Consider the following 14,031-nt stretch of genomic DNA (forward strand, 5'->3'; position numbering starts at 1 on the left):
AGATTTTATTACAGATTTCTCTAATTCCTTGCACAATGGTTCCTAAACTTACTTATAGTCTTAAATTGTTTTTGCAATACTAGCCCATAATACTAATAAACAAATGGTAGTGTGAGAAGGATGGAAGAGTGCACTAAACTTTGTTAGTCCAAAAGGAAAGAGAGGTTTCCTAGGAAAACAAAAAATAAATTACCATGCATTAAAAAAGCTCAAGGGAAACAAGAAATGTCCAGTAGAACAAGAGAAAAAGTATAATTTACCATGTAAAGAAGAAAATACCAACACTGATGTAGCAGGAAAATTGCTTAGTAGTTGATTCAATTAAAACACACCGTTAATTCTTTGACGCAATTCTTTGATATGCATATAAAAGCCACCTTCACAAATTTCCAAATAAATGCTCTGCCATGCATTCTTTTGCAATGCTTCGTGCTTACAGATGCTGTCAACTGACACTTTCATATTGCTGGTTGCTTTATTTCATACATAAAATTATAGTGATCGGATGAGATCCATTTTGGAATTTACTTATTGTTAAAATAAGTGTGAAATGTGGTCTTTTGACACTTTTGCTCTATTGCATTCCAAAAAGGAAAAGGTTGAGACCGTAAAGAATATGTTATGTAGAGGCCATAAAGAATGTGTTATATAATCAAGCCACTTCAGGAACTGGAAGTGTTATAACCCATATGATAGGGTGAACTAATTAGAGACTTCCAAATAGTCAAGCTAGTTCAAATATATCCTCATGACACTACACTCTGCTTTATAATCACACCCCAAGTGTTAGCCATCTGTTTCAGAAAATCATTTTACTGATACCAGCTTCAAACATTCTGAAATACTAAAACTTCAAGCAAAACAAATATTTGAAATAGCTTATTAATTATCTGTCAGTATTTGTAGAACTGACATGTTTCAAAAAAACGGATGGAGTGAAAAGAAAACTGTTAAAAAATAAAAACTCTTAGATTATAAGGTCAGGAATGTCTCCCAACAAGTATTTAACCACTGCTTCAGAGACAGCCTGAAGATGTCTCATACAGACGTGAGCCAAATAGATAATTACAAACAATACTATCTAAAACCAACAAACACATAAGAGGATAAAATTCAGCAACATGGTTAGATAAAATATATTATAGACATTTATTTAGACTAGCGGTGGAAACTGGGAATGTTCTACTAAACACTAAATTGTTGTAAACTTTATTACTGGAAAGTAGAGGAACCAACTAAAGGCTGAACTGAACATTTCCTTGGGCATTGAATAAATTTTGATAGGACATTAAAAATAATATGGGATGCATATACTGTCAATTTATGATTCTTTATGGTAAGCTATGAGTCTGTCTCAACCCTCTAAAAATTGGTTGGGAAGTTAGGAGCCCTGAGGAACAGATACCAGTCTGTATTAAAACTGTTTCACCAAATCTGCCCAAGTTGAACAGATTGTTCCTACGGTCCCAGCATCACAGCCTTCCAGGAGCTGTTGTAAAGCAGAAATATCAAACAGTCTTGGGGATGCTCTGAATTGTTTTAGAGGGGCTGCCCAGTGGCTTATAGATCAAGATTTTGTAGAGGTTGATTTGGTTCTCAATTTTTATATTAACATTCATTCAGATGCATTCACTTAGCTCATGAAATGAGTAAATTAATACTCTTTTCCAGTTAATGTACTGTATAGGATAGTCACATCACTTTGCAGGATTTAATCTATGTTAATTGAAACATCGTTCAAATGCATACAAGTGATCTTCATCTTTCTTTCAATAAACTATATGGCTTATCTGTCATTATAGTACAGAAAGTTTATTGATCTGTAGAACAATTTACTTCTCATTTCAATTAGCCTACAGGCAACCTATAATGCTGTGTTTTACCCTCAGAAATGCAATTTCTCTGTCTGAATCTCTCTCAAAAAAAGTATGACAGTATTTAATGCAACTCAATAAGCATGTTACTTTATTTTATTCATTAATCTATTTTGTTGATAGTTTTGACTTACTTTTATAGGTTATAATGTCCTCTTGAACAGCAGGAATTACCTTACTTAACAAAGGAAGGGAGGAGAGGCATAATACTGAATGAGTAGAGAAATAAGCAAGTATTTGGCCTGCTTGTTATTTGTTTATCCAAGGTATAGTTTTAGTAACGTAAGGATAAATACTGCTTGGTGACGAAGCAATGGATGCATTCGTTCACACATCACAGCTCATACACCGATACCTTTCTCTATCTACTAGCAAACTGATAAACACAGCAACTGATTGCTTTAACACAAAATATCACCACATCCTAAATGTATATCAAAGTGCTATGTGAAGAAAGTTTGCTTGAACCCACAACTAGCTAAGTACTCAGTCATGAGCCGAACTGATAACATACGGAGAATAAATGGACAGTGAGCCAGGCTCAAAGTCTGATTATTCAGACTGGCAGCCAATTAACAATCAAAACTGTGGCCAAAACTATTTAATGTCTTAACTAATGACCTGAATGACAGGTTGCATGTACTTGCAGCAAGCGAGTGGACAGTATCAACTTGGGGAAAAGTGGTCAATATGCTGGAGGGCAGGGCTGCTGTTCAAAGGGACTTGGACAGGCCGGAGAAATGGGCTGACAGGAACCTCACGGCGTTCAATGACAGCACCGGCCGAGGAATAAAGCTATTCACCAGTACACGCTCGGGGCCAACCGCCCGTAAAGCAGCTTTGCAGAAAAGGACCTGAAAAGGACCTTTCAAAACTTGACTAACCCAGGCCTTTTGCAACTTGATCTAACTGAACCAGCTTTAAGCAGGGCTTTGGGTCAGATGACCTTCTGGAGGTCCCACATGAATCTATGTTCCTGGCATTCATGAAGTTATGTCTCACGTTTTACTACCAGCCATCTTTGATAAAATTCACGTGCAGCTCCAACTGTGGACTGTGCGCAACCTTGCTTGGCGGCTTTCTGTTACGAAGTTATTCTCCATTCACAGAGCTGCTTGTTTTCATTACATGTAATAGATTAGTCTGGATTTCTCTTTTGAGACTGCAGATTTTTAGAAGTCCACTTCTCACGGTATGTCTTGGACATTTGTTGCATTTTTCTTTACTATGCTTATTTTTAATATAAAAAAACCAATTTTAATCAATCATCATTATGAATACAGTAACTTTTATGATTCCAGAAGCTCAGTCAATTTTCTCTCTACTGTCTTTGTTCTGAATATTCTTTTTGATGGCAACGTCTCTTTCACACAGCTAAACTAAAGAAGAAATTTTAAAGATGTGCGTTTGGCTTATTCTTCTTCCCTGCCAAAAAAACAATGCTTTTTCACTTTCTAAAAATATTCAAAGTGTAAGTGAAGTTATTTCTTATTTGCAAATATGACACTAAAACAATCTTCAAAACTCAGACATTTTGCTTGCCTCGAAACTCTGAGAACGCAACACTCTTGGGACAATTTAGAAAAAACCCATTCTTCTTAGATGCAACAGACCCCTTTGGCTGGAAGAAGACTTGTGCATCCCCATGCCCCTGCTTTTTACAACTCAGACAGTAACTACAAGTACCCGAGAGCTTTCTGACTAATTCTCAGACATCAAAAGTATTCTGATTTCTTGTAAAAACTGTGAAGTTTTTTCAGAAACAGAAAGAAAACTGTGTTTCCTGGCTTTTCAGATTCAGTACTTTCCTGTAGGTACTGAATACCCAAATACACATTTTTTATGCAAATGGTGTGGGAAAACAATATATACACTCCATAATCATCACTAATGAGCAACTTAACAGTTGGGCATGATCTGTAGCAGTCTCTAGAGCTGTGCTGTGTTGAGCATATTCTATGCCATTTAAAGGAGGACCACGGCTACATCAGGCAGCTTGGGTCAGCAGAGAGCAATAGCAACACCTGTAAAAGGGATACGCTCCATTTGGACCGTGTTTGGTTTTGTTGTTTGTTTGTTTGTTTTTCCCTGGCATTACCACAGCTAGGATTGTGCTCCCATTGCGGTTTAGCTTTATAAAGGATACGAAAATGAAGGGAGATCTGAAGACTAACCCTTAAAATGGAGTGGTCCTGCTCCCAATTCTCCATCACTAAACAAACAAAACAACCAACCAACCGCCCTCATTCCCAAAATCATTACTGCCTCATTCAGAACCCTTATAGAATTTTTTGAGTATTTCAAAATTATTTTGATATGTATGATGTATGTAATGAATAATCTACCTTGCACATAGAAATTCTCATAGACAATACCCAATTAAGTGAAATAAAACCAACTGCTAGACTCCATCCTAGTTAGGAGTAAAGTTGATGCACATAGCTGGCATTAAAGCTCAGTATACAGAACACATATTTTCTACAAATATTTAGTCAGACTTTGACATAAATATATTTTTGCCCCTCCCAGCTTCCCTTTATATTTGAATTCTGTAAACAATTCTGTGATCAAGTTTTACTGTCATGAATTCTTGTTAAAGAAGTTTTTGAATCCCATACTTAAATATTCTTGAAAAGTATTATACTTACTTCCTTCAATTTTTACAGTAAAAATCTGGTTATGGGAATCACACTTATTCTGCTCAGGAAATAGAATATCATGAGACTTCCTATGCGATCAAACACCATTAAACAACTTATGTCAGATTTCAGTGACAAATGAAACAATTTGGTAACTTTAACTTCAAATTTTATGCAAATAGAAGAACATATCAATCTTATCACAAACTAACAGAATAAGAAGACAATTAAACAAATCACTTTACACAGTATTTTCCAGTCTATGGAAGCATGCACTCAAAGATACATATACTTTATTTCTTATCTCTTAACTCTCTTTGGTACTTAATGAACATCATCATCTCTTAAGTAATGTATTCCTCGTCTCACATGTCCATCTCTTTAAGCTGAATTCATAGATGAATGATTGTTTCTAGCACATTAGAAAGACACAATATAAGAGAAATTTTAGAAAATCAGTCAGATCACTGAGGCTTGTCCCTTTTACCTCTCTATTTCCTCAGGACATTATTGATGCTAGCTGCTTTTTAAACAGCCTGTTGTCCTTGTGCAGCAGCCTTGCTAGGCAGGTGATTCTAAATACTTCTTCTGGAGAATCAAAAAAGCACCATATTTCTCTTATGTTTAAGACTAACAGCTGTTGTCTCTTGGCCTGACACATTCAAGTCACACGCCTTCATCAGGTAATACAAGCATATAATAGCATTTTTACCCTTTACATGCGCTCCTGGCTGTCACAGTCAGAAGGAAACTCAGGTTCTGAAAATTGATAGAAATTAAAAGCTTGCTAGCTCATATTTACCTGCCCCACATTCAGCTTCTGATGTGAACTTTAGCCATTTCTAAACAAAGAACAATTAAGATCAGGGGGCCTGGAGATTTACCTGTGATCATTCTCTGTAAAGGCAGAAAATCAGTATACTGAACACCAACTGTACTCACAAAGGACATGTCACTCACTGGTCATTCACTCTGGAACCTGATCACACCCTTTATAAACACAATTAATTGAAAAAATTCTCCGCCTTTAAGAATATGAGAGAAGCAAAACACTCGTTAGCACCAGAATTATGCTGTGTGACTATTATGTGAACATGTACTATAACCAATTTTAATAGCTGTTTTCTCTGACAAAGAAAACAGCTTCTAAAATGTATACACCCCATGAACTGCATTGCCAGATTTTTACAGCAACCTTTAACACAGTCCTAACAACATTCTCAACAAAAGAAAATCTTGCTACCTTTCTTTCCTTACACAAATAACTAAAACCTGATTTATGTAGATACCATTATAATTTTATAAGTCTGTACTGAAATACTGTTTACATTTTATCAGCACTAACACATATAATTTCTAGGTTACAAGTAATTATTTCTATGTCTTTTTTTATATCAAAGTTCCCCTGTTATTTGTACTTGAGTACAAATTGAGACTTGAAGGTCTTTTCCAACCTAAATGATTCTATGATTCTATGATTTCCCAATAATATACTAAAATGTTCTGGATTAATCTTTATGTCTCAAGTTAGCTGAGATTAGCATGTTGGGCAAGAATTCAGTTTTGCAGAAAACTCTCAGTATTAACCAGAGGTGTTTTAAGAGCACAGCAAAAAGAATTCTCTTTGAACAGCCCTTAAATTTTCTCATGAGAACCCACCCTTTAAATCTCATTATGTTGACTCAATTTCACAACAGTAATAAGAAGAAGCTACGTTTAATTTTTAATACCTGTTTTGGACATAAAATATGTTAAGATAGGCTGCTGTATTTCCTTATCACCTAGAAATATCTAATTTCCTGGCATTTCCCCTGGCATGTGCATTTATGTTACTTATTTTATCTTTTAATGAGATATTAATAATTGCCTTTCAGTAGATTGATCATGCACACCAGGCTCATCCTGCCTACTATTTACACAAAGAGCTGTTTCTGAAGCTGACTTTGTCTAACCACTGGGAAGGAAGAGTGAGCCTCCCTAAATCTTACAGATGGAAAAAACAATCAAATCATATGATTATAATCTACATTTCTTTAGACATCCTGGAACACATATATGATAAAAATTGTTGGCAATATATAAACTATAATTCTAGAAAAGCATATCCTAAATTGTGAACCGCCTGTGGAAACAAACAGTGAATATGGTAGTACAAAAAACTTATTTGTGGAACACAGGAATGAGAAAAATGAGAATAAAATAAAATTTCCAGGATGATAACTTCACTTTTGAAGAAAGGGAATAAAGTTCTATGCAGGAATATATCTTCTGAAGAACAAAATATTAGGGTTCTGTGCAAATCTGGTTTTAAAACAACTTTCTACATGTCCCTCTACTCTGATTTAAGGTCTTCCTAAAAGACCTAAGCATCTCTTCAGCAATAACTGATACCTGGGACTACTCAATTGCAATACATTTTACCCTTAGTATATTATAGCTAGTAGCTATTGGGAATAGCCACAAAGGTAGTAAGTGTTGTAGTGTGAAATATGAAAAAGGCATTCCTCTAAATATAATGAAAAAAAATCTTATTAAATAAGCAACATTTAAATGTAGAACAATTTCTGGAATGAAATGCTTCCTCATGCTCCCTGGACACTGGATCGTTGCTGGACTTATCATCATCATCACATAAACAACACAATCAACAAGAAACTAGACTACTAGGTATGAACAAAATCTAATTAACAAAGGTGTAGTTGATCAGATTTCAGCAATCTTAAGCCAAACCAGTTATCGAGTCCTTTTCTTGTTTTGTTTTAAATCTGAGTTTCCCAAGGACACACAACTTCCGTAATCATTTTAATTCAATACCCTCCCGTAACTTTTAACCCCTGTCCAATTTCACACAAATCCAACAGAAGGGCAGAGGCCTCACAGATGTTACGATTCTGCAAGCTGCTTAACAATTACTGGTTGAATAGAAGAGAAAGACTTGCTAAAAAAAAATCAGAGAAAATTCCGCTTTACTCATCTCATTTGGCAGCAGCCAAGTGGTCAACCAGCAGGCAGAGAGCTCCGGACTAGCCGCCACAGGAGGACAGGACAGTCTACAGTGCACGGCAGTGGGGAGTGAGAGGATGCCGATGGTTATGTATGGGCATCATAGGAACTGGATGTACTATGTGGAACTGGGGATATGGAAAGGACCATATTGGAGTATAAATTCAAAAGAAAATCAACAGCAGATACCTTTGCACTTAATTAGCTAAGTTATATTAACAAGGCTGGACACCTTACTAGCACAGAACAGAGTTAATGTCTACTTCTGGGATGCGAGCTTACTTTCCCAGAACTAACTGGAGTATCTTCATACAGCATTCCTACTTAAATATGGCTGTGTACTTTTCAGACAATGACACTGTAAAAAGTGAGGCCAAACTAATTATGCACATATGTAATTTCACATTATATCCATATACTGCCATGAAACAACCAAGACTCAACAATCAAGTGTTATAAAAAATGTTTTAAGCCATGACTCGTATTTGAATTCTGCTTTATTCTAAAGAACTGAGCTAGATGTATCAAACGACAAAATCTACAAATGGGGTATCAGGGAAGTAATTTCCTTGTAAAATTAGACTCTACACACAATAACTACAGATCTCCTACACGCTGTCCAGAGTGTAATCGTTAGCACTTGATGTACAAAACATGTCAGTGGAAGCATCTGCCTAGTGTGATGATCTTGATTCAATCTGAATCTGTTCATCCGAAACAAAGCAAAACATGCAGAATCTATTCATCCTAAACAAGACCAGAGAGAATTAATAGAAGAAAACTATACAGAAAATTCTGATGTAACTCAAGGCTGATAACAGTGTCAACAGTAGACGGAACATTTTCTATCAGATTACTGAAATAAATTTATGACTATGAAATCAGGGCCCTCAGCCATCAACCAAGTGGATCCATCAGTGGTAAAACTAACAAGAACTGAGAGATGCTGATTACTGAAAAGCAAAAATCTTCCCATGCAGAGCATTGTCTGTCAGTTTACATTAAACAGATAGTTCATTTATAACTGGACTCTCAAAAGAAACAAAATTTGTAGTGATGAAGAAAAAGAAATCAGTGTTGTACAAGATGCACTGAAGTAACTGGTAAGCAAAATACTGAATTGGTTTCAGGTTGTTCTCCCACTGAATTCACAACCCCTTGCCTACTTCTGAGACATATTACTGTGTTTTGCATGCAGAATTCTTCAGCTATGTTTCCTATTCCAGAGATTATTATCACCATGTATTTCAGAACTGCAACCATCAGACTGATAAAATTATGCAGTAATGTTTCCTATTCTTCCTCCTAGACTCTTTGGTATTTTGGAAAACTGTAGCTCTTCTGTCAGTAATTTCTTTGAAAGAAAGCCAGCTATATTTAGAGTGAGTACAGAAAAAACCACAGTAAATTCATTTAAGCAGATATATTTACAACCTCTATTTCTAAGTTTTAAATAGATTTTTAAAGTGTTTCAAGGGGGACAAATCCCGCATAACTTACTCCATATGCATCTCTACTGAACACTGATCTACCAAAGCCAGAAAGGTACGATCTTTTAAATATATACAATAGAGCATATTTCTAAGTAAAACAAATAATAAAAGCATCGATCAGATGTGCTACCCAGCATGTTCTCAAGTACTCATACAGTTAGAGTCAGATTCAAAACTCACAAGTATGGTAACGGAGAAAAGGAAACTAACCAAAAGAAAGTCTGTGGTTTAGCTGAGGCTCAGCCTGTCCCAATGGTTATACACTCGATATATGCAGTTTTGGTTAGCACTTCCCTTGAATTCAACTCTGAATGTGACAAGCCTCAGTAAGTCTCATTTAGCATTCCGTCTAATAAGGAAATTGAAGAGAAATTTAACTGAAAATCATGGCATTCAAAGAAAAGAAAAATAAACAGTGAAGTTTATTTCTGTTAGTGCAATACTCATGTATTATTGTAATAGTTCATGATGTTAATATGGCCTGATTTTAGATGGTCTACACTTTTGTTCCGTATTACTAACATATAGCTACCACTCTTCTGCAAAGTGTTTAAATTATACTTGTTGAAAAGGAGTAAAAAAGCAATGTTAGAGTCATAACTGTGGTATAGGAATCCTGTGTAAGGAAAGATAAAGCAAGTGTTTGTACTCTACAAAACCTGTTTTAGGATTAGTATTTTCTGTTTAAAACAATAATGTTAAATAAAATACATTTTTAATTTTGCTTTGTTAAATAATGAGTTTTCATTAAATGTGAAATCATGTTTTGTCGTTTTCAGTGTTATTTTTTGCAATTATCAGAATCTCTTAGCATGTATAGAATAGAACCTGAACATTTCATATTTCTTCCATTTCTGAAAAAATATTAATACAGATAAAGAAATGTATGTGACAATGTACAGTTCTGCCTGCTAGCCAGCTTAATATCCAAAACCTTCCATTCAAAATAAAAGAGCCCAATTTTTGAAACCTGATATGTAGGGATCCATTTGTCTCATGAGTTTGCAGGAAACTTAGGACATTTCTTCTACTTTAACTATTTTAGATGTTATATTTGTTCAAAGATATGCCTTACCTTTTGCCTTTCCAATAGTTAGGAAGTATTAAATAGAGTGATGGATGCAATGACAATTCTGTGGAACATAAAACCAAATATACTTTATTTAAGGCTGTGTTTCAAAGGCTTTATGTTTTTATGTGTTTGCGAGGCACAGAAAAAAATATTCATTTCTACAACACTTCTAATGAGCCAGAAATACTGCTTGACCAGATTTTACGTAACGTGTATCGCCAGGGAGCTTTGTTTTTCCCTGGAGCTTTGTGATCTCTATTATTGTTTATAAATCTTCTCATTCAAACAGCTTAATGTGTTTCCTGGTGGAGGTACCTATAGCTACCAGTCCATTATGTTCTACAAGGGCTCACGCAATGTCTTGAGTCCAGATTACAATATTCTTACTGTCCTTGAGCCAATCTGCAAAGGGAAGCGGGTTTAGCTATGCAACTGCATTCCAGAAGACTTTTAAATAAATTGTTGACTGAATTCAGAATTCCTACAAGACTCTAGCTGCTGTGTCAGATCAATGTGCACCCAATGAGTTGCATAATAATGAACTTCCTATTAGTGGCCATATTAAGATATTCTAAGAGTATTCTAGCATATACTTTTCATACATGCATGTGAGAACATTCAGTTTGACATCAACATCAACAATTCATTTAACTAGGATAAAGGCAGACGCCACCATAGCTCGACAACAGTGAGAAACAGCTTGGATTTTGACCATCTGTAATGTAAAAAGTGATCTTAAAAGTTTGCATGGGTATAGAGAAAGAAACAGAAGAAAAAAATTGATAGATGTGAATGGAAGCAGCCAAAGGCATGCTGGATTAAATCTTTTAATGTGTTACTTTTTGTTGTGGTCTACCATGGGAACAATGTAATTCACTTGTGGATCAAAATCACACAGTTATTGAAATATACATTCAAAAAGGACGGGAGAATAGCCCACATATGACAAGAGTATTGGTTTGTCACCCATCTCACTCTTACTCAGTGTTTAATTGAAAGAAATCTTCATTGGTTTCAATATTCTAGCATATGCCATCTCTGTGCTTCATCTGAAATCACTGGAGAACTGAAAAATATTGGTGAATCCAAACACTTCTCAAGCTGCCTTCTCCCCACGAATTTGAATACTAACTGGATTTTACTAATAGCCTCTTACTTCACTGAAAATCAACACGATTTTCAAATCAGTTATATGCTGAAATTGTACATACTCTGAGGAAACCTGGGTGGATTGTCGTTGACATCAGTGAGTGTGATATTTACAGTTGTTGACCCTGACAGCCCTCCGACCTGCCCAGCCATATCTTTGGCTTGAATGACAACGGAATAATGCTCTCTGGCTTCCCTGTCCATGTTGTGCAAGGCAGTCCTGATGACTCCTGTGATGGAAAGAAAACAAACAAACAAAAGAAAGATCAAGATTAGCTTGTTCAAGCAAGAAGAAAGGCTGGGTATAACCTTTCTTTTCAGGAAAGGTGGAGAATGGCAGATTTTCTGGAAATGCAAAGCTTTTCTACAATCAAAATAAGCTGGCTTTAGTTGTTTGTGTCTTATATATATGTATAAATATAAATATATATATAAAAAACAATGCCAGATGCTGCTAGACAATCAACTTGCTTGAGAATGTGAAGAAATTAAAATCATATATTAGAACAATTATTATATTAATAAATAATTAATCCAACTTATATAACATATAACTGTTTAAATAGCTATTAATAGAAATATTAATGAATGGAAACTTTTACCCCACTGAAGAAGACACAAATTCCTTTTTAATAAAAGTTAATTTCTGAATTAAAATGTGACATACCTCTTAAAACTACCCAAAAGCTAAAATTTCTTATTTGACAGATCTCAAACTACACTTTTGTATTTGATACGTCAATCATATACATTTATGTTCTTAAGTGTGACTTACCTAACACTTGTCCATAAAGTGAAAGATAAGCTATTATTGTTTTTACTACAGCACAGAGAGAAAACCAAAATTGAGTGATCCTAAAATTCTATGTATTTCTATCCATCACCATCGGAATTTTTTTTAACATGTAGCCAATTACACACGCAGAAGCAAAGATTACAACAAAGGAGGAACAGTCAATTCCGTGGGCTCAGTTTCAGTTATGGGACATTTTTCACTTACGATGGTGCCTGTGAATTAGGCCCTGCTAATTTCTTTGATCACAGGCTGACAGAAACCTCATGGAGTTCAATAAAGGGAAATGTCAAGTCCTGTGTGAGGGAACCAGTACATGCTGTGGACAGACTAGCTGGGAAGCAGCTTTTCAGAAAAGGATCCAGGGGGTCCTCAAGTTGGACATGAGCCAGCAGTGTGCCCTTGCAGCAAACAAGGCCAACAGCATCCCAGGCTGCATTATGAAAAGCGTTGCCAGCAGGTCACGGGAGGGGATCCTTCTCCTCTGCTCACCACTGGTGAGGCCACATCTGGAGCGCTCGGTCCAGTTCTGGGCTTACCAGTACATGTAAGACACTGATAGACTGGAGTGAGTTACACAGAAGTAAAGAAATATGTGAAATGCTAAATTTATTAACATTAAATTTTCAAAAGACTACGTTTTTAGCATAACTTGGTTTTGGACTCTTAAACTGAGTGGCTGTTATACCTAGTAAGAAAATATATAATAGCATGATCAGATGTTGCTTCTGGGTAAATTTTGAATATATAATAGCCATTAACACAAAGCAACTTCAGAAGAAGAGCCTTGCTCTTCTACACAACCTGCTCTACAGCATGATTCTCAAGGTTTTTGATTCCCACAGTCTCAGATGATGCAAAAAGTGACTTCCAGAACACTATTTTTCTTGTACTTTAAGATTACTTTCTCTTGATTTCTTTAGTAAAACCATTTAGCCATTATTACATACAAAACAGAAATTTTCATGTAGCTTATACCATTGTTTCCATTCTATTCTGAAAACAAATCACGCATAAATAAGTAGAACTATCCACAAAGAATAACATTTTAAAGTATCCATGAAGATTCAGAATTATTTTAACACAGTTTTGCACTGTAAGCTCTGTTTTATCAGAAGCATAGATTCTGGACAAGCTGGCTAAAAATAGTATACCAGTCTGGTTTAGGTCATCAGTGGTTTTTTCCTTTAAATGACACAGTTACAAACACACCTTTTTTCACAAATTTCACCATGATATACTGAAATTAACCACACTTTATACATACTATAACAGAAAGGCATGGAGACATTTGGATAAAAGGCACTGATATAACTTAAATATGAAGTTTCATCAAAATCAATATGGTTCACAAAATCTGGTAATACTGTTCTGAAAATTCATTTTACTGAAAAATAGGAAGATAGAAAAGTATTAAAATTAAAAATGCCCTGCTTTGGCGTTTTTCAAATACATTGCTTCACTTTTTCACATTGAAATGAAATTTATTGGAATATTTAATGTTTATGTATATGCGTGGAAGGAATATTGCGTTTTTTAAAAAACCCTTCAATTTCAATTTGAAACAGACCAAATTTTACACAGTGGAACATCTGTCTTCTGTACAATCCTCATAAATGCACTAGTCACTTACATTTTTAAACTGATTTAAACAAACAGAAATTCCTCTGAATTACAATTACTTTCCTCTTCCTTTTTGCTTCAAGGGGTATGGTACTGAATCAATGCTTGTAGGCAGTTAATAAGGATTTGTGGATGACTAATCATTTCATATCTCCCACTTGCATCAGATTCCTCTTTTCTGAAAAATGAGTAAATGAAAATGGGCAAGTTTTTAACTCCAAAAACTTGTATCCAAAGTTTAGAATAAAAAAACTGGTTTTAAGCTTAGGATATGCTGAAGGACAGGAGATAACAGAGGATTTAGTCCTCTCTCTTTTCTCGGTTGCATATACATATATACATCCTAAAATTATATCATTGGTATGATGTATGTAACTACTGTGAG

General features: G+C 35.2%; 1 protein-coding gene across 12 annotated transcripts in view; it reads right to left on the reverse strand.

Annotated features, from left to right (window-relative positions):
• Positions 1–14,031, reverse strand: part of CDH18 (cadherin 18) — a 542,660-nt gene that overhangs the window by 59,602 nt on the left and 469,027 nt on the right. For all 12 annotated transcript variants that reach the window (XM_030041847.1, XM_030041846.1, XM_030041840.1 and 9 more), the window contains one exon: positions 11,293–11,460. In XM_030041847.1, the coding sequence (XP_029897707.1) occupies positions 11,293–11,460 (168 nt within the window). The remainder of the gene's footprint in view (positions 1–11,292; positions 11,461–14,031) is intronic.

This window comes from Aquila chrysaetos, chromosome 18 (genome assembly GCF_900496995.4).
Source record: "Aquila chrysaetos chrysaetos chromosome 18, bAquChr1.4, whole genome shotgun sequence".
Classification (NCBI taxonomy): Eukaryota; Metazoa; Chordata; class Aves; order Accipitriformes; family Accipitridae; genus Aquila; species Aquila chrysaetos.